The sequence below is a fragment of the Callorhinus ursinus genome, unplaced genomic scaffold (assembly GCF_003265705.2).
Source record: "Callorhinus ursinus isolate GAN/ISIS: 27379988/994484 unplaced genomic scaffold, GSC_fseal_2.0 scaffold41, whole genome shotgun sequence".
Classification (NCBI taxonomy): domain Eukaryota; kingdom Metazoa; phylum Chordata; class Mammalia; order Carnivora; family Otariidae; genus Callorhinus; species Callorhinus ursinus.
Window position 1 is genome coordinate 5,858,513 of NW_027397103.1, and position 26,791 is coordinate 5,885,303.

Below are 26,791 nucleotides of genomic sequence, written 5' to 3' on the forward strand. Positions count from 1 at the left end.
CGAAATCACAGCCCCAAGATCAAGAGTTGCATGCTCCAGTGACTGAGCCAGCCAGGCGCCCCTTATGTATTTTAAAACTAGAGCTCCCTGCCCTTTTTCAGCAAAGAATTCATGCCATTTCATTTTCCAAGTGCATTAGATCTCAGTTTCTAGTTGTGTTTGTGTTTGTGTGTATAGATTGTGCCTTGCCAGTACATGCTGCAGACAATGAAGGACGAACAAGTTTTCTACATTCAATACTTGAAGTCCATGGCGTTTTCAGTGTACTGCCAGTGCCGGCGACCTCTGCCCACACAGATCCACATTAAGTCCCTCACGGGATTCGGGCCTGCTGCCAGCATCGAGATGACCCTCAAGAACCCAGAGGTAGGTGGTAGCACAGCAGAAATTGCCAAAAGAGTGCTTTTATACTAGGAAAGCAGGCCAGGAGAGTTGGCTGCTGGGGTGGTCTTTGGCCTTTGTTAAGATTGGGAGGTTTCTCTGATCCTTAATTTAAAATAGAGGAGGTACTTCTCTAAACTTGTATAATTTTTTGAGAAAAGAGGCAAGTAAACTCTCTCTGTTTTTGGATGTAGGACCTAAGGCAGCAATATACTCATCACTTTTACTTACTGATGTTGGACTTTCCTGTGTTTATTTTGTTTTTTTATTTTTTGAAGCTAATCTGTTATTAAATCACGGACTCTCTTCCTTCCCCAGCTCTCTTCTTTCCTGGTACGGCAGCCGTGCCTGTGTTTATTCTGCAGGAGCTCCTCATTTTCCGAAGCACATTTTTACAGGGGCTTGCTTTCTCTTCCCTTATCTCAGTGCTTCTGATCTATAAATGAATGCTTTTTCTCTCCATCTTCTTAAACCTACTTCCCACAAATAGGTACCTCTAGAGGAATTTTAAAACACCAAACAAAAGTTGTATATTTTATTTTACTCATCATTTTATCCTGAAGATAGATGAACAGAGCAGTGTTTAGAAGTTTCAAAGCTTTCAGAAATCAGTTCCCACAACTTTCATTGCATGAAAGTTTACCTGTTAGTAAAAGCCAGCAAACACTTCTTCACCATATAAAGGAACTTAAAAACACCAAAACCTGCTGATTTTAGTTGGTAATGTAAGTTTTCCTGAGAAACACAATGAAATGCTTATCTCTTGGATAAATAAAAACTTAGAAGTGGGAAAAAATGAGGCATGTGGTTAATACCACATTTGTTGTCACTTGATCCAGAAGAAATGGCTTAGCCCACAACCCACATTTATTCTGCAGTTATGTACAGTTTTTGTCTCTGGCAGTTCAGGTTGGTTTATTCTTTGGAGTTTTAATTTTTTCACTTTTGTGAACAGTTCATCTCTTTTCTCTGTTAGCTTTTTCTAGAATTAAAAAAAAAATTATTTCTACTTGTTTCTTCTTTTGTCTCCAGAAATTGAGTTATTGCCTTTCTTTATAAACGTAGACTTTTTAGTTCTTTACCTCTTGTGGTTATTCTGCGGTTCAGATGCAGTCATTCCTTATGCTTTGGTAAGAAGTTATCACAATTTCAAATTATAACTCATAGTGTTCTGCATTTTCATAGAGGGGAGCAAAGGCCGACTACCTGTATTAAGATGTCTTGAGGCATTACCTAAAAGTTTTAAAGTTTATAACATACTGGCAGAACACGGTCAATAGTTCCTGAGATAAATGGATGAATCTAGATGAAAATAAATGGCAAAAATAAGCCTTTTTTTCCCTTTTGCTTTGGAACAGGAAGAGAAAGAAATCATTTGACTTAAATCAAATGTTAGTATTTCCTGAGGTTTATAAATTTTTACATGTATATGGTAATGATTAGTTGCTAAATGCTGCTGCACCCCTCAGTCTGCAGCTAGAACAGGGCACTTTCATTCAGTAAATGCAGCCCAGTGTCTGCTGTGTGCCAGGCACTAGGGTAGGTGCTGAGGATGTGGTGGTGAGCACGACAGCCAGGCCTCTGCATTCGGGAATTCCGAATCTCTGCTGCGGCACAGTCTTATGCAAGCACATTTTACATAAGAAGGAATGGATTTTAGTACTTACCGTGCAAGTATTAGAAGAAATCCTGTTGGTGGAGTCTCTTTTGTTTTTCATAGAATATACGGTATCTGAAAAGCAGTTTGGGAATAGTATTTTACTTTGTGATTTATCACAGGCTGTCTATTGCATCTAAGATATTTGACCTTCAGCCTTTTACTTTTTGCTAAACTTTTCAGGCGGTCTCACCTGGACTCTTTTGTTTGAAAGCTTTGTTGAGGCATAATTCGCATGTTATAACATTCACCCTTTTAAAAATTGCATAGTTCAGTGGTTCTTAGTTTGTTCACAGAATTGTACAACTATCACTGCTGTCTCATTTTAGAACATTTTGCCAACCTGGAAGGAAACGCCATACCTATTAGCAGCCAATCATTTCCCCTCCCCCAGCCCTTGACAGCCACTAGTCTACTTTCTGTCTCTGTGGAGTTTCCTGTTTTGGACACTTCCTATAAATAGATCATACAATATGTAATCTTTTATGTCTGGCTTCTTTCATTTAGCATGTTTTCAAGGTCCATTCATGTCATAGCATGTATCGTATTTTATTTCTTTTTATGGTTAAATGATACTCCATCGGATGGGTATACCACATTTTGTTTACTCATTCTTTAGTGGATGCACATTTGGGTTTTTCCACTTTTTAGCTATTGTGAGTAATACTGCTTTGAACATTTGTGCACAAGAGTTTATGTTTAAAATGGTTTACGAACGAACTCTTGGTAAATACCTAGGAGTAGATTTTCCAGGTATAGGGAAAATGAATGGGTCGATGATAAGGTTAGCTTTGAAACTTTGAGCACATTATTGAATATCTCTAGCCCTGTGTTTTGTATCCCTAAAATGAAGGAATTGGATTAGACTCTTTCTCAGGTCTTTATTTATTTTAGCTTTAAAATTCTGTAATTTCGTCAGTGTATGCTACATGTACATATGTATGTATGAATATGTATTGTTTCAGGGATCAGCAACTATGTGGGCTCAATCTAGCCTGCTACAGCCTGTATTGGTATGACCTGGATAAGAATGATTATTACATTTTTAAAAAGAGAAGAATACTCAGAAGAAGAGAGACCCATAAAGTCTAAAATATTTACTGTCTGTCCTTTATGGAAGTGTGCTGACCGCTGCTGTAGGTTATTAAATATTGAAATGTGTGTAATAGCTGTAAAAAAAAAAATGGTGAAAACTAAACCTTGTCACAGTTTGTTTAAAATATTTGTCTTACTGGTAACACCTAATGCTTTGATTTCTTAAATCACACACACACACTAAAGTATAAATACATACTGAAAAGTACCCAATCATAAGTATACCACTTGATGGATTTTCACTAAACACATCATGTAACAAGCACAAGAAACAAAACCTAAGAAGCACCGAGAAACCTCTTTCATGTCCCTTCTACTCATTCTATCGGTAATCAGTGTTCTGACTTAACAGAAACATATCTTGCCTCTTTTTGACTTTCATGTAAATTGAGTCATATAATTGGTATTTTCTGTGTCTGGCTTCTTTTCTCCAGTGTCTAGATTCATCTGTTCTCTTGCAGGTAGTGGTAGTTTTACATGTCTTCGCTGTTTACTATTCCGATTGTATAACTATAACACAGTTTATCTTCCATTTTACTGGTGATGGGCATTTAGGTTATTTTTTAAATGGAGCTGTTAGGATTAAAACATTTTTTTAAATTTTTTATTGTTATGTTAATCACCATATATTACATCATTAGTTTTTGATGTAGAGTTCCATGATTCATTGTTTGTGCATAACACCCAGTGCTCCACGCAGAACGTGCCCTCTTTAATACTCATCACCAGGCTAACCCATACCCCCACCCCCCCTCCCCTCTAGAACCCTCAGTTTGTTTTTCAGAGTCCATCGTCTCTCATGGTTCGTCTCCCCCTCTGACTTACTCCCCTTCATTCTTCCCCCTCCTGCTATCTTCTTCTTTTTCTTTTTTCTTAACATATGCTGCATTATTTGTTTCAGAAGTACAGATCTGTGATTCAGCAGTCTTGCACAATTCACAGCGCTCACCATAGCACATACCCTCCCCAATGTCTATCCCCCAGCCACCCCATCCCTCCCACCCCCCCACCACTCCAGCAGCCCTCAGTTTGTTTCCTGAGATTAAGAATTCCTCATATCAGTGAGATCATATGATACATGTCTTTCTCTGATTGACTTATTTCACTCAGCATAACACCCTCCAGTTCCATCCACGTCATTGCAAATGGCAAGATCTCATTCCTTTTGATGGCTGCATAATATTCCATTGTGTATATATACCACCTCTTCTTTATCCATTCATCTGTCGATGGACATCTCGTCTCTTTCCACAGTTTGGCTATGTGGACATTGCTGCTAAAAACATTGGGGAGCACGTACCCTTTCGGATCCCTACATTTGTATCTATGGGGTAAATACCCAATAATGCAGTTGCTGGATCATATGGTAGCTCTATTTTCAACTGTTTGAGGAACCTCCATACTGTTTTGCAGAGTGGTTGCACCAGCTTGCATTCCCACCAACAGTGTAGGAGGGTTCCCCTTTCTCCACATCCCCGCCAACATCTGTTGTTTCCTGCCTTGTTAATTTTAGCCATTCTGACTGCTGTGAGGTGGTATCTCATCGAGGTTTTGATTTGGATTTCCCTGATGCCGAGTGATGTTGAGCACTTTTTCATGTGCCTGTTGGCCATTTGGATGTCTTCTTTGGAAAAATGTCTGTTCATGTCTTCTACCCATTTCTTGATTGGATTCTTTGTTCTTTGGGTGTTGAGTTTGATAAGTTCTTTATATATTTTGGATACTAGCCCTTTATCTGATATGTCATTTGCAAATATCTTCTCCCATTCTGTCGGTTGTCTTTTGGTTTTGTGGACTGTTTCTTTTGTTGGGCAAAAGCTTTTTATCTTGATGAAATCCCAATAGTTCATTTTTGCCCTTGCTTCCCTTGCCTTTGGCGATGTTTCTAGGAAGAAGTTGCTGAAGCTGAGGTCGAAGAGGTTGCTACCTGTGTTCTCCTTTAGGATTTTGATGGACTCCTGTCTCACGTTTAGGTCTTTCAACCATTTGGGGTCTATTTTTGTGTGTGGTGTGAGGAAATGGTCAAGTTTCATTCTTCTGCAGGTGGCTGTCCAATTTTCCCAGCACCATTTGTTGAAGAGACTGTCTTTTTGCCATTGGACATTCTTTCCTGCTTTGTCAAAGATAAGTTGACCATAGAGTTGAGGGTCCATTTCTGGGCTCTCGATTCTGTTCCATTGATCTATGGGTCTGTTTTTGTGCCAGTACCATACTGTCTCGATGATGACAGCTTTGTAATAGAGCTGGAAGTCCGGACTTGTGATGCCGCCAGCTTTGCTTTTCTTTTTCAATATTCCTCTGGCTATTCGGGGTCTCTTCTGGTTCCATACAAATTTTAGGATTATTTGTTCCATTTCTTTGAAAAAAGTGGATGGTATTTTGATGGGGATTGCATTGAATGTGTAGATTGCTCTAGGTAGCATTGACATCTTCACAATGTTGGTTCTCCCAATCCATGAGCATGGAACATTTTTCCATTTCTTTGTGTCTTCTTCAGTTTCTTTCCTGAGTATTTTATAGTTTTCTGAGTACAGATCCTTTGCCTCTTTGGTTAAATTTATTCCTAGGTATCTTATGGTTTTGGGTGCAATTGTAAATGGAATCGACTCCTTGATTTGTCTCTCTTCTGTCTTGTTGGTGTATAGGAATGCCACTGATTTCTGTGCATTTATTTTATATCCTGTTACTTGACTGAATTCCTGTATGATCATGTTCTCGTAGTTTTGGGATGGGGTCTTTTGGGTTTTCCACATACAGTATCATCTGCAAAGAGTGAGAGTTTGACTTTCTCTTTGCCGATTTGGATGCCTTTGATTTCTTTTTGTTGTCTGATTGCTGTGGCTAGGACTTCTAATACTATGTTGAATAGCAGTGGTGATAGTGGACATCCCTGCCGCGTTCCTGACCTTAGGGGAAAAGCTCTCAGCTTTTCCCCATTGAGAATGATATTGGCTGTCGGTTTTTCATAGATGGCTTTTATGATATTGAGGTATGTACCCTCTATCCCTATACTCTGAAGAGTTTTGATCAAGAAAGGATGCTGTACTTTGTCAAATGCTTTTTCTGCATCTATTGAGAGGATCCTATGATTCTTGTTCTTTCTTTTGTTAATGTATTGTATCATGTTGATTGATTTGCGGATGTTGAACCAGCCTTGCAGCCCAGGGATAAATCCCACTTGGTCATGGTGAATAATCCTTTTAATGTATGTTGGATCCTATTGGCTAGTATTTTGGTGAGAATTTTTGCATTCATGTTCATCAAGGATATTGGTCTGTAATTGTCCTTTTAGATGGGGTCTTTGTCTGGTTTTGGGATCAAGGTAATGGTGGCCTCATAAAATGAGTTTGGAAGTTTTCCTTCCATTTCTATTTTTTGGAACAGTTTCAGGAGAATAGGTATTAATTCTTCTTTAAATGTCTGATAGAATTCCTCTGGGAAGCCATCTGGCCCTGGGCTTTTGTTTGTTGGGAGATTTTTGATGACGGCTTCAATTTCCTTAGTGGTTATACGTCTGTTCAGGTTTTCTATGTCTTCCTGGTTCAAATTTGGTAGTTGATACATCTCTAAGAATGCACCCATTTCTTCCAGGTTATCTAATTTGCTGGCATAGAGTTGCTCATAATATGTTCTTATAATTGTTTGTATTTCTTTGGTGTTGGTTGTGATCTCTCCTCTTTCATTCATGATTTTGTTGATTTGGGTCATTTCTCTTTTCTTTTTGATCAGTCTGGCCAGGGGTTTATCAATCTTGTGAATTCTTTCAAAGAACCAGCTCCTAGTTTCGTTGATCTGTTCTGCTGTTCTTTTGGTTTCTAGTTCATTGATTTCTGCTCTGATCTTTATGATTTCTCTTCTCCTGCTGGGTTTAGGCTTTATTTGCTGTTCTTTCTCCAGCTCCTTTAGGTGTAGGGTTAGGTTGTGTATTTGAGACCTTTCTTGTTTCTTGAGTAAGGCTTGTATTGCTATATACATTCCTCTCAGGACTGCCTTTGCTGTATCCCAAAGATTTTGGACAGTTGTGTTTTCATTTTCATTTGTTTCCATGAATTTTTTTAATTCTTCCTTAATTTCCTGGTTGACCCATTCATTCTTTAGTAGGATGCTGTTTAGCCTCCATGTATTTGAGTTCTTTCCGACTTTCCTCTTGTGATTGAGTTCTAGTTTCAAAGCATTGTGGTCTGAAAATATGCAGGGAATGATCCCAATCTTTTGGTACCGGTTGAGACCTGATTTGTGACCTAGGATGCGATCAATTCTGGAGAATGTTCCATGGGCACTAGAGAAGAATGTGTATTCTGTTGCTTTGGGATGGAATGTTCTGAATATGTCTGTGAAGTCCATTTGGTCCAGTGTGTCATTTAAAGTCTTTATTTCCTTGCTGATCTTTTGCTTAGATGATCTGTCCATTTTAGTCAGGGGGGTGTTAAAGTCCCTCACTATTATTGTATTGTTGTCAATGTGTTTCTTCACTTTTGTTATTAATTGCCTTATATAATTGGCTGCTCCCATGTTAGGGGCATAAATACTTAAAATTGTTAGATCTTCTTGTTGGATAGACCCTTTAAGTAGGATATAGTGTCCTTCCTCATCTCTTATTACAGTCTTTGTTTTAAAATCTAATTTGTCTGATATAAGGATCGCCACCCCAGCTTTCTTTTGGTGTCCATTAGGATGGTAAATGGTTTTCCACCCCCTCACTTTCAATCTGGGGGTGTCTTTGGGTCTAAAATGAGTCTCTTGCAGACAGCATATTGATGGGTCTTGTTTTTTAATCCAATCTGATAGCCTGTGTCTTTTGATTGGGGCATTTAGCCCATTTACATTCAGGGTAACTATTGAAAGGTATGAATTTAGTGCCATCGTATTGCCTGTAAGGTGACTGTTACTGTATATTGTCTCTGTTCCTTTCTGATCGATGCTGCTTTTAGGTTCTCTCTTTGCTTAGAGGACCCCTTTCAATATTTCTTGGAGGGCTGGTTTCGTGTTTGCAAATTCCTTTAGTTTTTGTTTGTTCTGGAAGCTCTTTATCTCTCCAATTTTCAATGAGAGCCTAGCTGGATATAGTATTCTTGGCTGCATATTTTTCTCGTTTAGTGCTCTGAAGATATCTTGCCAGTCCTTTCTGGCCTGCCAGGTCTCTGTGGATAGGTCTGTTGCCAATCTAATGTTTCTACCATTGTAGGTTACATATCTCTTCTCCCGAGCTGCTTTCAGGATTTTCTCTTTGTCTCTGAGACTCGTAAGTTTTACTAGTAGATGTCAGGGTGTTGACCTATTTTTATTGATTTTGAGAGGGGTTCTCGTGCCTCCTGGATTTTGTTGCCTGTTTCCTTCCTCACATTAGGGAAGTTCTCTGCTATAATTTGCTCCAATATACCTTCTGCCCCTCTCTCTCTCTCTTCTTCTTCTAGGATCCCAATTATTCTAATGTTGTTTCGTCTTATCGTGTCACTTATCTCTTGAATTCTGCCCTCGTGATCCTGTAGTTGTTTCTCTCTCTTTTTCTCAGCCTCTTTATTTTCCATCATTTGGTCTTCTATATCGCTGATTCTCTCTTCTGCCTCATTTATCCTAGCAGTTAGTGCCCCCATTTTGGATTGCACCTCATCAATAGCCTTTTTGATTTCGACTTGGGTAGATTTTGGTTCTTTTATTTCTCCAGAAAGGGTTTCTCTAATAACTTCCACGCTTTTTTCAAGCCCAGCTAGTATCTTTAAAGTCATGATTCTGAACTCTAGGTCCGACATCCTACTAATGTCCGTATTGAGTAGCTCCCTGGCTGACGGTACTACCTCTTGTTCTTTTTGCTGAGGTGATTTCTTTCGTCTTGTCATTTTGTCCAGAGGAGAACAGATGAATGAGAGAACAAAATGCTAACAGGTTTACAACGTCCCCAGCAAATATACTGTATACAAATCAGAAAAGACCTGAAACCAGGGGAAAAGAAAGGGAAAGAAAGAAAAAAGAAAGAAAAAAAAAAAGATAACAAAAACAGAACAATACAAAAAAAGCAGAATGTGATCAAATATGATCAGGCTAGTGCATAGATCAGTGCCACACACTAGATTTTGGGTGTATTTTGGTCTGTTAGAAAAAAGTGCCTCCTAAAATTTTAAAGGAAGAATGAGATATATGTACAAAGTAAGGGTTGATACAATGAAGGGATGGAAGATGACTGTAAAGATGAAAATTATAAAAGATTTTATAAAAGGAATTGATACGATAAGAAGTTTGAAAAAAGAAAGAAGATTTAAAAAAAGGAGAGAATGTGATCAGGCAGGAGACTAGAACAAAGTCATACACTAGTGATTTAGGGTATATTTTGATCTGTTAGAAGAAACTGTATCTCAGAATTTTAAAGCGAGAACAACTTATATATATATGCCAAAAATAAGGGTAACTACTATGAAGGGATAAAATATGACTCTAAAAATGAAAAAAAAAAAATTTTTTTTTTTTAAAGGGATTGATAAGATGTTGGTTGAAAAAGGGAAAAAGAAAATAAAAAAAAAACAGTTAATAAAAATTAACTTTGATGAACTAATGAATCATGGTAAAAAAAGCCATGAATTCTATGTGCAGTATTCCCCTGGCGCTGGAGTTCTCCCGTTCCCCTTGATCGGTAAACTTGGTCTTGGCTTGCTGGCTGTTCGTGATCTTCTGGGGGAGGGGCCTGTTGCCGTGGTTCCCAAATGTCTTTGCTGGAGGCGGAATTGCCCCGCCCTTGTCGGTCTGGGCTACGCAAGCTGCTCGGGTTTACTCTCAGGAGCTTTTGTTCCCTGCAAGCTCTCGGTACAGCTTTGGAGGACCAGGGCGAAAATGGTGGCCTCCCAGTCTCCACCCGGAGGAGCTGAGAACTCGGGGCCCCGCTCCTCAGTGCGCCCCCAGAGAAAAGCAGTCACTCCCGTCTCCCTGGTCTCTGGCCGCACTCCGTGCTCACCCGGCCTGTGACCGAGCATTTCTATCTCTGGCACCCGACCCCGTGTGGAGTCTCCAAACCCAGGAGATCCCCGCGGTGCGCTCCCGCACTGCTCCTCCCGGGGGAGGAAGGGGAGTCTCCCCGGCTCTGCTGCTTGTTGGGTCCCTGCTGGAGGAGCAGTGGCCCGACTGGGCCGCGGATCACAGTTTATGGCAACCCCGAGCTGAGAGCCCGCGCCTCCCCCGCTCCGATACCTGGGAGCTCTGCCGCACTCAGGCAACCCCGGTCTTTCTGTGACCCCGAGGGTCCTGAGACCACACTGTCCTGGGAGGATTCCACCCCCCCCCCCCCCCCCCCCCACCCCGCTCAGCCACTGCAGCGACGTCCCTCAGCGGAGCCGACTTCTAAAAGTTCCGATTTTGTGCTCCGCGGCTCTATCACTTGCCAGAAGCGGCCGACGGAGGCCCCCTCCCCCGCCGTCTATCCTTCTGAATATCGCCTCGGATTCACTTCTCCGCGCGTCCTACCTTCCAGGATGTGGTCGCTTCTCTGTGCAGAGAGTTGTTGCTACTCTCCTCTTCGATCTCCTGTTGAGTTTGTAGGTGTTCAGAATGGTTTGATCCCTATTCAGCTGAATTCCTGAGACCAGACGAAATCTAGGTCTCCTCCTCCGCCGTCTTGCCTGTTGTGAGCAGTCTTATACCTGCCCTTTGGTAAACGTATATGTCCATTGGATTGGGTCACAGGGTATGTATATGTTTGGCTTTAGCAGAGATTGTCACTTTCCCAAAGAGATTGCATCACCAGCAGTGTATTAAAGTTCTAGTTGCTCCACATTCTCAGATACTTGGTGTTTTCTTTTTTATTTGACATTCTGGTGGATATGTAGTAGTATCTCATTGTGGTTTTAATTTCTGCTTTCCTGATGACTAATGATGTGGGGCCAGTTTACTTCCTAAAATAGTAATTTCCTTTTAATAAGGAAACATTGGCTTGATTGGGGTTCCCTAGCTGATGTCACTTAAACAATCTTTTTGGTTTCTATCTTATCACTTACTGTTTATGTGTGTAATACTTCTGGGGGGCGGTCTGTTGTTATTACTCCCTGTTGGTTTCAAGTGCTAATTGGGGTTTTGTTGTAAACATTGAGTCGGGTGGCTTTGTGTTGATACTGACTTTTATTTTGATTTCAGCGACCCAGCCCAATCCAGCTTTATTCCCCTCCTTTTATACTGGCCCCAATCAAAGACAAGCAGACGGAGCTGGGAGAGACATTTGGGGAGGCGAGCCAGAAATACAACGTGCTCTTTGTGGGCTACTGTCTGTCTCATGACCAGCGCTGGCTTTTGGCTTCCTGCACTGACCTCCATGGGGAATTATTAGAAACTTGTATTGTAAATATTGCTTTACCAAACAGGTGAGGAGCCTTGGTGTTTATGCCGCATATAAATTGATGCTGTGCCTTTCCTCAGATAATGAGTCATTCTGATTTTCCTGTCTAAATGCAGTGGGTGCTGTTTGGGTGGGCTTTTTGGAATTTTCTGGGTTTTGTCTTGTTAAGTGATAACTTTGACTCATTTGGGGCCCCTTCCTCACTTCTTTCCTTTTTAGATCACGGAGGAGTAAAGTGTCTGCACGTAAAATTGGACTACAGAAGTTATGGGAGTGGTGCATAGGTATTGTCCAAATGACATCTCTACCCTGGAGAGTTGTAATTGGCCGACTTGGGCGGCTTGGCCATGGGGAGCTTAAAGGTGAGAGATTCCTGAAGCAATCAGTACAGGAAACAAAGGAAAAGGGTTAAGCTAATGTCCCTAACTGAGCTGAGGGAGAAAATTATAAAGTTGGTAGTAAGAATAAAGCAGATTTATATTTTCTGATTCTTTTAAATGTAGTTTTAAGTGCAGTTTTTAAACTTCTCATTATCAACAAAACTGTTTACCAAAGAAAATCTTTAAATACTGAACCCCAGTATATAAGACAGGAAAAAGAATGTTTTATTAATATAAAAGTGATAGTAAATTAGAACTTCTAACGTTTATTTATGTACTGAGTCAGTGAGATCAAGTCAGTTTTAACACGAAAATTCAAATGAGAAATTATGGATGATAGTAGAAGTCATATATAAGAATGGACTTCTGTTTCTTTATTTTTGGTGATTGATGGTGATATAGTTTGTATTTATTTTGTGTTTGTGTGTTGGTGGCACAAGGGCACAAGGGCAAGATAATCCTGATTTACAAGGACAAGTAGTTGTAAATTGGAACAGTCTTTATTCACATTGCCACTGTCTGATAGACTTCAGTCTGGACTCTTAAGAGAGCAGACTTTTTAAATTGAATCCCCAAATCTACCTACCAACTGCTAGTATTTCCCGTCATAAATTTAACAGTCACAAAGCACTAAAAGTAATGAACAGCACAGCTGACCACTGGCAGCAGTGTTGCCTGGCTTTGAGCCAAGCTCGTTTGCTATCTTACTATAGCTACTTTACATGAGCAGTATGAATAGTTCTAGATTATTTTTTTAAAGCCTTATTAATCAATGACACATTTATAAAAAGTTCAGTATATACGTATAGATTGGAGGTTTTGTTTGTTTGTTTGTTTTCCTCAGGTCTACACAAAAGCAAAAAGCATATGCCACAAATTAGCTTGGTGGTTTTGTGCATTCAAGTATATTAGAGCAGAGTCAGCAAACTTTCTATGTAAAGGGCCGGGTAATACATATTTTCAACTTTGTGGTCCATCTTGTCACTGTTGCAGCCTCTCAACTCTGCCATTGTAAAGTCAAAGCAACCACAGACAACACCTAAGTGAATGCATTTGGCTCTGTTCCAATAAAACTTTATTTACAAACACAAGTGGTGAGCAGGATTTGGCCTGCAGACCATAGTTTGTGGAACCCTTGCGTTAGAGTGCATGTATTGTTTCTTTGCATGAAACTTATATCAGGTATTTGTGGAACCTCTGAAATAAAACTCCTGATACAGATACAACATACATTGTAGCAAGTGCTCGAGTAAGTTAACATATATTATGTTATGTAAGTATTAAATATAAGTGTTTTCTTAGGAATCTATTGTGTGCAAAAAATTTTTTTACTATTTAAATAGAAAATATTAACCTTTTCATTTATAAGTATGATATTCTTTAAAAATGAGTCTTGTATTGGTGGCCTGGAGGTCTGATGCACTGGGGGATTCATCATTTCATTTCTGCCAGAATCCCTATCCCATCTCTTGGTATGCCTTATAGTCACTCTTATCTCTTAAAGGTTTTGAGCTGCTTTTAACCCTTGGGAAAAGTTAGAATATAATAGAAAAGAAGAGAGGATAAAAATGTAGCCTACTAGTCTAGTCACTTGCTGTTTCGGACCGTTATTAAGGCCATTGCCTTCCCGTGTGTGTGTGTGTGTGTGTGTGTGTGTGTGTGTGTGTGTGTTTTATTTTTTAGCAGGGGCACACTCTTCTTATCTCTTAGGGGAATGGAATATAAGTGTGACTGATCCCATCAGAAGGTTGAGAGACAATGTCCTTTCAAGGGACAGAGACACCGAGAAGAGCCTAGTGTACAGGAGATCAGTTTACTGATCTCCATTTCATTCCTTTGGAGACTTGAGGTCTGCGCCACGCTGCTTTTCTGTGGGACAGTATCATATGTGAGCCTACAGATTTCAGAGTCGACTGTGTGTTTGTTTTTTATTACCAGAGTATTTGTGATAAAATACAGATACTGCTTTTCCTTTTTAGGTGGTTTTAAATACAAAACTCATGCCTGTTTGATTTTTCTATGACTTTTAAAAATACATTCTTCATGTCTTTTATTTCACTTTTAAGTTCAGCCATTTCAGTTTAAGGTTCTTTAGGAATATGAAATAAGAAACAATTGTTCCTTTCACCTCTTTAAGGGGAGAACAGTATGTTTGAAAAAACTATGTGGAAATGGAAACCTGTAGCGGAGTGGCCTTTCCTCGGGGACGGTGGGGTGGGACACGGGTAGCGCGTGCTGCTGCAGGAGCATGGCACGCTCCGTGTGCGCTGGAGGTCACAGAGAAGACGGAGTCCTTCTCCACTGCCAGAGTCACGTAACCCTCTATAGTTCTCTGAGGACACACAGTGCCTTTATGTGGAGGCAGTAAACAAATATCAGAAAATGTGTGCCAGCGTTTTAATCTGGAACAATTAGTGTGACATCATCTGGAGCATTTCACTCACACCCATTGTTTATCAGCTCTCTTGGGCCTTCTAAGAAGGGTTCCCCTTATTTCTGTACTGCCTTTCATGGAAACAACCAACCTACAACAGTAAATAGAACTGAGGTTTGCCTCCAACTGTGCATTCTTCTAAAGAAAAGTGCTGATGGGGGTGGGGGGTGGAGGGGCAGTGAAAGAACCAGACCTGGAGAAAGAGGAGGAGAAGAAAGGATAGAACAGATTGGCCTCATCATCAAAAGCATTTGAAGCACCTAAATCTGTGTGGGTCTGTGCTGGACTCTCCCAGCTCATTTCAGACATGATTTCAGTTGACAGAATAGTAGGCCTTTGTTTCTTTGTTAATGAAGTGTAAGAGAGGTCAAGTAACATTTTCTTTGTAGCAAGAAGGGGAACCTGTGTAAAGCCTTATTCCCTTTAGGGCCAATCCTGGAAATTCAATTACCAGGCAAATCTGGTAAAATGCTTAAACCTCCTATCAGTATGAATTTCTAAAGACTGTGTATGACTGTGATATTTGATTTCAGATTGGAGTATCCTCCTTGGAGAATGTTCACTACAGACAATCAGCAAACGGCTCAAGGACGTGTGCCGGATGTGTGGAATCTCTGCCGCAGACTCTCCTTCAATCCTTAGTGCCTGCCTGGTTGCCATGGAGCCCCAGGGGTCCTTCGTAGTGATGCCAGGTAAATCTCTTCTTGTCAGTTTCATTAATGAGCTGTCACGTCCGTTCAACTCACTCAAACTTAAGTCTACAGACAAGTGTAGAATAGATCTTCATTACGTTTGTGAGAGAGGATTGTACTTAGGGTTCAAAAATGGAAATTTGGTCTCTTCCAAGGGGAGGGGTTATGTGATTTTGTTATCTTTGTTGACCATCATTTGGAAGAGAGCCTAAGACTGAGAGCTTTTAGGGTCATGGCCAGTTACTGTGACCCCGATTGTTGTTAGTGTATGAGGATCGCCCTCCAGAAGCCCCTAAAGGGGCCACTACTGTTGTAATATGTATTTGAATATCCTTTCGAGGACAGATATTTGACAATCTCTAAGCAGCCTCGAGAGGATATTTGAGTCTTTCTGATGTGGTTGAAGGTGAATGGTGAGACAAATAGAGAGGTGAAGTAGTCAGTGCAGTGTCCGGCCTGGGGTACGCACTCAGTAAATGGGAGCGCTAGTGCGTGGATAGCAAGATTGTGGCCACAGAATTTTTTAAACATTAGCAACTAAGCTATTTTGTAATTTTATAATTAAGCCATTTTCTAATTTTCTACCTTTTTTAGCCTGCTTTTATCCTTCAGCTATGTCTCTGATCAAATGGGACATCCTATCCACTGACTTCCTATGAAAATCAGTAGTGATGTGTGAGAATGAGCTTGTTCACCGTCAGCCCAGTGAGGGGCAGATGTCCGGTGCTGGCCTCATTAGACCCTAGGTTAATTGTTGCCTGCACCATTTGGACATACCTCATAACTTCTTTGTTATCTGTCCTCTTCATGGTGTGGGGATAATCGTTGTACCTCGAGGTAGCTGTAGGTGACTGAATAAGATGCTGTCAGTGAATACAGAGTTTAGCACAGAATCTGGCAGGTAGTAAGCACTCAATGCTAGTTATCATAGCTACTAGTTGAATGATACCATTTCTACAGAATTGTATCATTTAGGATAGTCCTTTATAAATTGTGAGCAACCACAGGAAGGAAGTGGGAGATTTATTTTTAGAAATGGTTCTTATATAAGTAATTAAAACATATTTGGTGGGCACAGTCCAGTTTTATCTTAATCTTTCCCATATGACATGAGGCTTGGGTTTTCATAGCTGTATGCTCTGAGTCTTGTTTTTTTTGAAGATAAACAGTTAGGTGGAACTTTAAATGTGTATCCATATGAGCAGTTGTGTCACACACTTGTCTGTCCAGCTCAGGTCCTCCTAGAACTTCATTTCTGGAGTTGTTTACTGATGCACAGAAGGGAACTGATAAAGTTTTTTCTTTTTCTTTCTTTTTTAAGATGCCGTCACAATGGGTTCCGTTTTTGGCCGAAGTACCGCTCTAAACATGCAGTCATCTCAGCTGAACACCCCTCAAGATGCTTCCTGTACACACATCTTGGTGTTCCCAACATCGTCAACCATCCAGGTGGCTCCAGCCAACTATCCCAATGAAGATGGGTTTAGCCCCAACAATGGTGAGTGTGGAAAGCCATGTAAGGATAGAACTCAAATTCTCCAGCAAGACGCAGAGCTGAAGTATTGGAGTCAGTGGGCTGCTGCATGTGTTAGAATAAACAACATACAAAATATGAAGAGGGGATTGAAGGTTGGAGAATCTGTTTGGTTTTGAAGGTTCATGGACACTATTACCAAGACCAAATAAGTATTTTCCTCTCTTGTGTAATTACTTTTCTACTGTTTTTCCCCACAGGCAAAAATATATCTGGTTGGTAGTGTCCGGCACATGGGGGCCGCTCTTTTAGTAAACAGTTGCTGATCTGATTTGAAATGTATGCAGATTCCCAGGCAGTGTGAACTCGCTCCTGTCTTTAGCTGATCATTGGGAATCTAATTTGCTTCAAAACAACTCCTCATTTGATTATTCTTAATAAATTTTTTTGGTTTGGTTATCTCTTAAGGCATTTGTTAAGTAGTGATGACTTATAAACTAAAATGCCCAGTATTATGTAGCCATTTGCATTGTTTTTTGAAGATTTTTTAATAACTACCCGCATTTACTCCTGTTAGAGGGGGAGGGTAAAAGGATACTAAATTTTATAGATAGTGTGATCAAAGTGGAGTTACGATACGAGAAAAAGAGTTGTAGCAAAAATGTTCACAGTACTTGTATTCTGGGTGATAGTGTTCCCTTTTTATTCTTTTATTTCCAAATTTTCTGCTGTGTGTGTACCTTACTTTTATAATGTGGGAGAAGATTTCTTAATGAAAACATCATGCTTTGATCTGCTTTTGGAATAGGCCTCCAGTTTCAGGGCAAGTTCACACCTATTAACATGTATTAATTCAGCCTCCAGGATTTTAGATGCTAATTGGATGCATAGATGGAGTCTGCTGTTTTCTAGGATGGTGTCAGTTTTAACTTTGTTTAATAATTAAATTGCTTCTTTAGCTGTTCCGCCATCTTTTTATGTGCCTTCTTCGGAAGCTCTACAGAGTGTGGAGTTCTGTTTTATGTCTGTTAATACTTCACATTAGAAGATCACTGAAGAGAACACAAAATGCAAAAACAGTTTTCAGTGCCTTGTACCCAGTATGCACACGTTAATAAATCTTACTAAGTTGCTAACAGCATGTGCTTATAACAGTCATGGGCCAACAAAACAGAATATTGTTTAAGTTGTGGATATGGATTATTTTTTAAATTTTTGTGCATTTTCTCCCTTCTTTCTAGATGACATGTTTGTTGACCTTCCATTCCCAGATGATATGGACAATGACATTGGCATATTAATGACTGGGAACCTCCATTCCTCTCCCAACTCCTCCCCAGTTCCTTCCCCAGGCTCTCCTTCTGGAATTGGTGTGGGCTCTCACTTCCAGCACAGTCGGGTAAGGATGATTTCAAGTATGTTGTTAAAACAACCTTGGCCTTCAGGGAAAATAATCCTCTGGAAAGGTGATTGCCTCTTTACTTCATGCACCGTTCTTCTTAATGGTCGTCTTGGTCCCTGGTACCAGAGAAATCAGTGTGGAAAAGTGACTCTGTAGTTGTTCTGTTTTGATTGAAGGCACGAATTAGAAAGAAGTGGATTATTATTCCTGAAAATGTTCCTGATGAATATGTTTTTTATCAGAAGAATAGTCCTATTGTAGCAGGAAGCCTTTTTTGCAATGACTGTTTTCTCCGCAAAATTTAGTTTTGGTTGCTATCTCCTTCCTGGTTATTTATTTTTTATTTTTTTTGCCAAAATAGTGGCTTTTCAGAGGCTAGTTCGACAGCTCTACTTACTTAACATGTAAAGTGACTGTCTTAATTGAAGAACACATTGTTGATGGTTGATTATTCTGAAATGAGCTTTACTCTTCCTGTTTCTTGTCATGGTGCCTTGATTTATATATAGTTCCAGTCTTTTCTGTAGCCAGGTTTTGAAATGGCAAGGGCCCACGAAAGGTTGATTTTGGAGAAGTGTCCAGGTTGATGACCCAGTATTAAGGAGACACATCAGAGCTGATAACTAGTTTCATCTTTAAATATCCCAAAGATATTGGAGGTAGATTAACAGGATTGAAGAGTTAAAGGTTTTGCTGTAGCCTGTATTAACTTTGTTTAAAAGCTAGATGATTCATGCCTTACCACTCTTTTGTACCTTTTATTTAAAATATTGCGAGATTGAGCTTTAAGACATAGAAAAATGGCTCCGTCTACTATGTTAAACTGGGCAAGCATAAACAACTCTGCTCACTCTCATTTAAAGACAGAGCTGTAGTAAGAGGACTTAGGTTTCTGTCCTTGGGACTCTTCGTTGCCAGCCTGGAGTTCATTGAGGGCCAGGCAGGAGAAGGAAGATTTAAAATGTTAGTCACAGAGCAGATAAAACCAGGGAAGAGCTACTCGGTAGATTTACCCTCATGTAACTGCCTGTCCCCCAGTCCTCCTTTCTAGAAGGAAGAGCTCGTTAAGTGTCTTTATTTCCTCCATAATCATTTGCCAGTTAATGACAGTTTATTGCTTCTTTGGAGATTGTTGTGATAGGAACCAAGATCACAGATTTTACGTTAGGTAGTTGATGTTTTAATTTAGGATTAAAGTGAATTCTAGAGGCAAATAGCATAGCAACTAAGAACGCATGCCCCGGAGTTTGATAGATGTAGTTCAGAGTTAACAGCTGCACGGCTTCTAGCTTGGTGACCTTGACCAAGCTTGCTTGATCTTTCTCAGCCTCACTTACCTTATCTGTGAAATGGAAATAATAGCAACCACCTTTCAGTGCCCATGGTTGCACTTTAGCTTATCCAGGAACAAAGAATTGGTCTTTGAAGGGTCATGTGAGTTTTGTAAGAAACAGAGCTTTGCTGTACTTTCTGCCTTTCTTGGAGCCTCAAGCCCTGAAGTCTGAGATTGAATGTCATAGTTTAAATAGCACTGTTCTGAACACCTACAGCCAGGTGACCCCTGAGAGGCTTTCAGTAGTTCCTCTTTCTGAAGTATTAAAGATTCTTTGATATCCAGTTAAGGCATTACAACAGGGGAAAGAACTTGTTCAGGGTGGCAGTAAGTTTTTATTTTTTAACCAGCTCAGAATTAGTACAACTTGATGTGATAGTTGAGGATTCATTTTTTCCTCCAAACAGAAGGCCTTTGAAAACACATGATGACTTCTTATTGCTTGAATAAAAGGTACATTTTCAGCTCTTGGAGCCAGCTAAAAGAACCAAAGATGAGAAAAGTATCAATTGCCAAAACACACAGTAAGGCTCTCACAGGGATCTCGTATTAAGGAGTTTGCTGAAAATTAAAACAAGGCCCCTTCATGAGCAGATCTTACACTGCTGGGACGTCAGGGACACTGTTGTCACACAAAGGAGTGGTGCAGTATTACGTTTTCCTAACATCCGTGTTGTTGACAGTAGATGGTCAGGTGCGCTCGTGTATTTTGGTTGATGGCTGGTGAAAGAGCACCTAGGTGTGGGGGTGCCTTCAGCTGCCAGAGGCCATTCTTTCCACCTTTAGTTTGACACCTAATGCCTCAGAACACATCTTACATTTAACAGGAAAAGCCCAGAGCAAAAAAATCTGTATTTGCTGGACGGATGGAGTTAGTTTTGCTGGTACCTTCTGCCTGGGCCATATTTCTCATCAGATGTCTGTGCATGCAGCAAAGTTCCCCCTGTTAACCTTTCTCAGTCATCTGGCATTTTTGTGCGAAAAGCTGCCAGAACGGGGTCCACAGTGTGCACAGTGACTTGGTAAAGAGTTGATGTGCAAAGCTTTATTTGAAGTGATAAGCGCTGATCATGCTCTTGGAACTTTGTTTTTCAGAGTCAGGGTGAGCGTCTTCTCTCTAGAGAGGCACCTGAGGAGCTGAAGCAGCAGCCTCTGGCCCTCGGGTATTTTGTGTCAACTGCCAAAGCGGAGAATCTCCCCCAGTGGTTTTGGTCATCGTGTCCCCAGGCTCAGAATCAGTGCCCCCTCTTCCTAAAGGTTGGTTTGGTGTCATATTTGAAGTTTGGGGGAGGAGGGACTTATGCTTAAATTCAGGTGTGGTTAGAAACTTGTGTCTCAGTCACCATGTCTTACTGTGTTCCCTGTTTCTTTCACATCTTCATATACTCTGAGGGTATTTTAATTACAGTTGGGGTGGGTGGGGAGTAGAACGCAGGAGAGGAACCCAAAACCGTGACACAAAGGAAGCAATCAAGCACATTAACCCAAGGTGGAGACTTTGTGGGGCCCACAGGCTACGTGTCGGGTGGACACGTGGTTGTGTGTCAGTCCACGCTGCATTGCCATTGGTGAAGGTAAGCTGGGGCAGAGGTGATCGGAATTGGCTGATCTCTTCCTCCCCTGCCATAGGCTTCAGCTTTCTTCGTTAGAGTAGGGCAGGAGGCAGCTAAATTTACATTGGCACGTGCTCCTTCCTGTGTAGGTCTTGGAACCCTTTCATCCAACTTAAGGGTTAAAACAAAAGATCGCCCACTTCCGGTTTGGATGAAAGAACCAGGAATGAAATCCATGTCTCACCCACAGATTGGCAAGAAGCCAGAAGTTTGACAACATGCTCTGTTGGCAGGGCTGTGGGGACATGGCCCTGGCGCCAGTAGGAGAGCCAGGTGACACAACCCCACACGCTTCCCTTTTGGTGCAGCAATTCCACCTCTGGAAGTCTGTTCAGAAGAAGCTGGCAACACCAAAAAATGAAAAATGTAAAAGATTGGAAACACACAAACTGTCCACCAGTAAGGGACTGGTTGAATAAACTAGTACCTCCGTTCAGTGGAGTGTTAGTTATCCACAACAAAGTCAGGATTGTTGTCATATAATCCTTCTGTGGAGTGTAGATTACCTTGTAGTAATTGTGATGAGATGCGTGCATGCACACACCTGCTTGTGTTTTCAAAAAGAAACAATGGGAGGTTAAACCAAAAACAGTTGAAGCCATTTTCTTTAATGGCTATGACATATGATGATGAAACCAGGAAGTTATATAAAAATCCATGTCATCTTTATTTCAAATTAGAGTTGTCAGGATGAACGCAGATTTGTTTTTTCCCCCTTAAGAAAGGTGTGCACATTCTTTAGCTCAGTCTACAGCTCTCTTGCCACAGCTCTGGTTCTGAAAGCCATTTACCGTTTGAAAGAACCAGAGAGTTCCTTTGAAGAAATGACTGATTGTAGGTCTGAAGTAAGAGATATTCAAGATGAACCTATGATATGTTGTCACATCGGAGAGCAGGGAAGTTGCGTAAGATAATTGAGTTACTTCAAAGGACCCAGGAGCCTACTGGAGGGTTCCCATTGCCCAGTGATGAGACAGTTTGAACATAAAAAAGAACGGTGGTAGCAGGAGACTAAAACAAATACATGGGTTCTTAACTGTGCTGAAAACCAGAACATTTTCTCAGTCACCTTTTGAAGCTACTAGAGCAACAATTCATTAATTTGAAAACTAAAAAATAGAGAAGCATATGTATTAACTCTCCTTCACATACTATATTTCTCAGTTATTGAATAAAGTAAACTATGCTAAAGCCATTAGGTGAAAAATTGGTGGGGAACTTTATAATGAATGGAGCATGCTGGTTAACTCTTAAATCCAGTGGGGCAGCAGACACTAGCTGCCTTCTGATGTGATGCAGTAAGAAGGACGTAGCACCAGTTACGAAGTATTCTTGCACCCTCTTTCCCTCGCTCCCCAGAAAGAGTCTGAACCTAATTGAGTCTCTAGATCTAGCAACTTACGGGAAGTCAGGATAGAAGAACAGGTTAAACCACCACCACAAGGGGACAGTCAGCCGTATCCAGACCCTGGGGCCTTCTAGAGATTAAGACCTGAAGAGGCACGTTATCGAATCATTTGCAGTGCATTTGTATTTGCTGCCAAGCTAGCCTTTTTCCAACTCTAGGATATGGAGTTATTTGGGATCACATTGGGGTTACTGTGAGCTTAAAATTCAGGCTTCTAGAAGCTGTGACTTATTCTAAGGACTCCAGGGGGCATCTGTAGCAGACGTGGGTCTGCCTTTTTTTCCTGCCCAGGAAGGTAACTGTCTTTGTTCTTTTGCCAGGCTTCGCTGCATCACCACATTTCTGTAGCACAGACGGACGAACTTCTCCCTGCCAGGAATTCTCAGCGGGTTCCACATCCTCTTGACTCCAAAACCACATCTGATGTTTTAAGGTAGATACAGACGTAGGCAACATAGCTGTACGGTTTGAAATAATCTTCCTTCAGTTTTGTTTTTCCAAGGTGTTTAATTAAAATGTGGAAAGGGTGCTACTTTCTGTGCAGGGGAGCACTGTCTGATTAGCCAGTGAGAGCGGCAGCCCCCCCGTCTGAGCACCAGACAGGGAGAATAGTGTACCTTGTTAAATTAGGTATGTGCGAGTACAGTTGCCTTTGCTTCCTATTTAAAGGAGGCATTTTATGGTGATGAAAATCGATCAGAATTACGGGGTGGGTGGTTAGAAGACAGAGTCTGGAACCTAAAGCACTTGGCTTTGAGAGCATCTTTTTTACTCCCCCTGACATAGATTATATAAATAAAATTAACCAGAACATAAATTCCGTAGTTGGGAAATCTCTCCGAGAAGTGTGCACTAATTCTCTTGCACTTTAGCAGGCCATAAACATTCTTCATGTACCTTGAGGAAGTAGGCAAGCTTTTTCTAATGTTTGGTAGCTCTTAAATGATTTGGAAATTATAGTTAGGCAAGAACCCAATCAACATGATTTTGGCTTTCAGGGTCCCTAGTTCAGCACTGTCCAAGAGAAATATAATGGAAGCCACATATCTAATTAAATTTTTTTAGTAGCAATATAAAATAGTGAAATAAATTGGTGAAGTTAATTTTAATATTAACAGTTGTATCAAAAATATATCAGAATAATATCAAGTATATGAAAAACAGTATCATTTCAATAGTTAATATAAAAATATCCATGAGCTATTTCACAAGCTTTTTTTTTTTTAAACTATGAATTCCTTGAACCCCGGTGCCTGTTTCATACAGACAGCACATGGGACTCCACTTGTGGCCAGTAGTGCTGGGCTAGGTGAAGTGGGTGCATGGGAAAAAGTACCGCAGGGAGACATGGGACAAGGGCAAGAATGACCCAGGGCGCCCCCCCCGCTGACATCTGGAATGTTCAGATGTAGTGTCAACCTCCCCTGTGCCTCGCCTTGTGCCCCTGACTTGTGTCTTCTCTCTGGCAGGTTTGTTTTGGAGCAGTACAACGCTCTGTCCTGGCTCACGTGCAATCCGGCCACCCAGGACCGTACCTCCTGCCTTCCCGTCCACTTTGTGGTGCTCACTCAGTTGTACAATGCCATCATGAATATACTTTAATTGGAAAAGCACTTGTTCTCTCTGGCTCAGTTCCTCCTCCCTGCAACCTCAGTCCAAGGAACCTGCTACACTCTGCAAATGCCCCACATCCTCTTGAGACCACTCTCCACAGTCCTGCACTGTGATTACTCCTCAGCAGGCACATGTCATTTCTGCAGTGTTCATTACCAGAGGGATTCACTGACACTTCTCTCATGGACCTGGAAACTTCCAATAAGCAGTGACTTTTAGCCAGTGTTACGGTGTGTGCAGCCCCAAACCACTGGTCCACAGGAAGTTTTTTATTGTTGGTTTTTAAGAGGGAAACAGAAGAGACAGTATCCTTTTGCACAAGAGTCTGTGTTTCCAGTCTCTGTTTAAAAACAAGGGCAGTTTAGCCCTTTTGGATGAAATCCTCTAGTTATTGGTGTATGGCCTGTGGGTTACCTGAACTCCATAATCTGGGACTTTTTAAAAATAAGAACCAGCTCAAGTATATGACTTCTTAACGGGGTTTCTGTCTCCCTAGTGCTCCCATCTAGATTGGCATGAATGCTTTGGTTGACTTCATACCTGTGTGTAGATAGAAAAGGTCTGGAGACATCTTCATTTTGTTTATTTATTTTAAGTTGTTTTGTCATTTTTTTTGTGACTTTCTTTTGATTTTTTTTTTTTTTTTTTTTAAATTCATGAGGACCAGGTACAGTAGCTGAAACCCAACTCAGATCTACCATAGGATTCTTTGACTACATACCTCTGTCCTAGAAGCTGGAAAAGGAGTGAAAAGAGATTGGGGAGATATGCCTAAAAAGTAATATATTCAAAACCACCCAGCAGTAGGCTTTATTATTAAGAACAAACTGGGTAAACATTCTGCCATGTTTCTTATTAAAAGTGGCCAGCGTTTCATGAAGGATAACATTTTTATACAGAAGGCAGGCAGTCAAGCTCAACCCAGAGCCATGGAGGCAAGTACCTTCATTAGTTTTATATAGTCACAATGGAAATATATTTTCTAGTGAATTCTTATTGAAAGCCAGGTCTCTCCTCTCATTAGATCAAAAGGGACTCATGTACATATCATAATTGAAAGTGTTTGCTCATAAAATCAGTTATAAATATGGTGACTTTTTTCTGGACCATAGGAATATTATTTCAAAGAAATATTACAACTTAACCATTAAATTAGTACTTGAAGTTGAGCCTTTGTGGTGGGACTTTTTTAAAAAAAAAAATAATGCCTTTTTAAAGCATTAATGGCTAATTGAAGTATTTTATGACTCCTCATTTCAGGCCCAAGAGGGTTGTCTTTAAGACCCCGTTTCTGACCCTGACATCACAGCACGTTTCTGTCTGAGGGCAGTGGGCGTGGGCTTGCCTCCCGCAAGCCGCTCTGGTCAGACTGTTGAGCTCTAGTCATCTGTGGAGAGAATCATGCAAATTTTAAAGTTCTTCCAAGAGACTTCCATATCCTGGTTATTAACAAAAAAACAAAAAAAAAAAAAAGGAAAAATGTAATAACTGATATGATTTTGTAAAAGTATTTTTCTTGAAATAATCTAACGTTTAAAACATTATATTAAAAAAAAGTTGTGTGGTGGGAATATGTAAGCAGAGAAATAACTTGTAAATGGATAATTTTATTCTCTGTACCACCAATTGGGGGGGGTGACTTTCGCAATGTATAGGTTAAAAAAAAATCTGATATATCAAACCATTTGTATCTAATGTGTACAGTGTAAAATTGACTTTAAAAATATTGCAGTGCTATTTTTTCTTAATCAGAAAGGAAAAATTCTCAAGGCCTTTTGAAGAGCATAAGATGATGAAGATTGTAAACTTGTATAAAATTATCTTGGTGAGAAGACAAATTGTAAAGTAGATATTTGTAATCTTTTACCACTTTGGGGTTGCTTTTTTTCCCAGAATTCATCAGAACTTTGAATTTTTTTTTTTTTTTTTAATATGGGCTGTTTTTAATGCAGGGGCTTTTCTTCCCTAGAAACCCAATTCTAAGCAAAAAAAGAAAAAAAAACACAAAAAACAAAAAACCCCTACAAAAATTAAAAAAAAAAGCAGCAAAGGGTAGTTTTCATCTGGTGTCTTTTATTTAAGTTTTTTAAGTTAAGAAAAGCTGGTGACATATTTATACGTTTTTGTGCAAAAATAAATGAATGGCAATAGATTTTAAAAAATCTTATTATGTACTTCTGTGTGAAAAAGTCTGTATAATATTTCCCTTAAATATGCATTATTTTACTTGTGAGTTTTTTACTGAATTAATCTGAAATGTACAAGCCCTGGATTTGCTACAGAGTGAGAAGTTATTTTATTTTTTTTTTATTTTTAATTTTGGAAATTCTGCAAAAATCAGAACTCTTACCATGGTTTGAACTAAAAAGGGGAAATGGGGAGGGGAGAGGGTGGGATTGTCCAGCATGCTTGTATGTATATTTCAGAACCTTTTTTAAATGTAAAAGCTGTACATTTCTGGGAAGTTCTGAATTTCTTTTGTTTCCTTTTTTCCTTCAAGCATTTTGCAGTGAGCTTCTTTTATATATAGCAAACAATTTGAAAGAATACAAAAATATGTGAAGTTCATTTAAAACTACAGTATAGCGCTGGTACAGTACACTAAAGACTTTGATAAAAAGAAACAATACTAAAAGGCCTCCATTTTAAATGTCATTCATATATACCTTGTGAATGAGAGCTATATACTTTTACACACTTTTTTAGAGGAATAAATTATTGAATTACTGAAACTTTGAGTGGCTTTTTTCCCCCTCCCATCCTGTCTTTGTAATAAAATTATCTACACCTATTCAGAAGGTGTATGTATAATGTATTGAACATTCCTTGGCTGGGAGCCAGGCTCTGCCTTCCAGAGTAACACGGACATAGAATTTTCCTGCCGTGACTATCCCCCCCCCCGCCAAACAACAGGTGTTCTCAGATGGTGTTCCCATGCTCCAGGGTACTCGTGCATTCCTAGATTTGCACTGAGAGCCTGCACACACACAACAC

The 26,791-nt window shown here is 40.2% G+C and overlaps 1 protein-coding gene across 2 annotated transcripts in view; it reads left to right on the forward strand.

Moving 5' to 3' along the window:
• The window catches only part of MED13L (mediator complex subunit 13L), a 302,219-nt gene extending 275,690 nt beyond the window's left edge, over nucleotides 1-26,529 (forward strand). For both annotated transcript variants that reach the window (XM_073881054.1, XM_073881055.1), the window contains exons 23-31: nucleotides 178-366; nucleotides 11,249-11,472; nucleotides 11,667-11,809; nucleotides 14,795-14,953; nucleotides 16,275-16,451; nucleotides 17,669-17,826; nucleotides 20,258-20,419; nucleotides 22,504-22,616; nucleotides 23,653-26,529. In XM_073881054.1, the coding sequence (XP_073737155.1) occupies nucleotides 178-366; nucleotides 11,249-11,472; nucleotides 11,667-11,809; nucleotides 14,795-14,953; nucleotides 16,275-16,451; nucleotides 17,669-17,826; nucleotides 20,258-20,419; nucleotides 22,504-22,616; nucleotides 23,653-23,785 (1,458 nt within the window). In that variant the 3' untranslated portion in view covers nucleotides 23,786-26,529. The remainder of the gene's footprint in view (nucleotides 1-177; nucleotides 367-11,248; nucleotides 11,473-11,666; nucleotides 11,810-14,794; nucleotides 14,954-16,274; nucleotides 16,452-17,668; nucleotides 17,827-20,257; nucleotides 20,420-22,503; nucleotides 22,617-23,652) is intronic.
• Nucleotides 26,530-26,791: the final 262 nt, after the last annotated feature.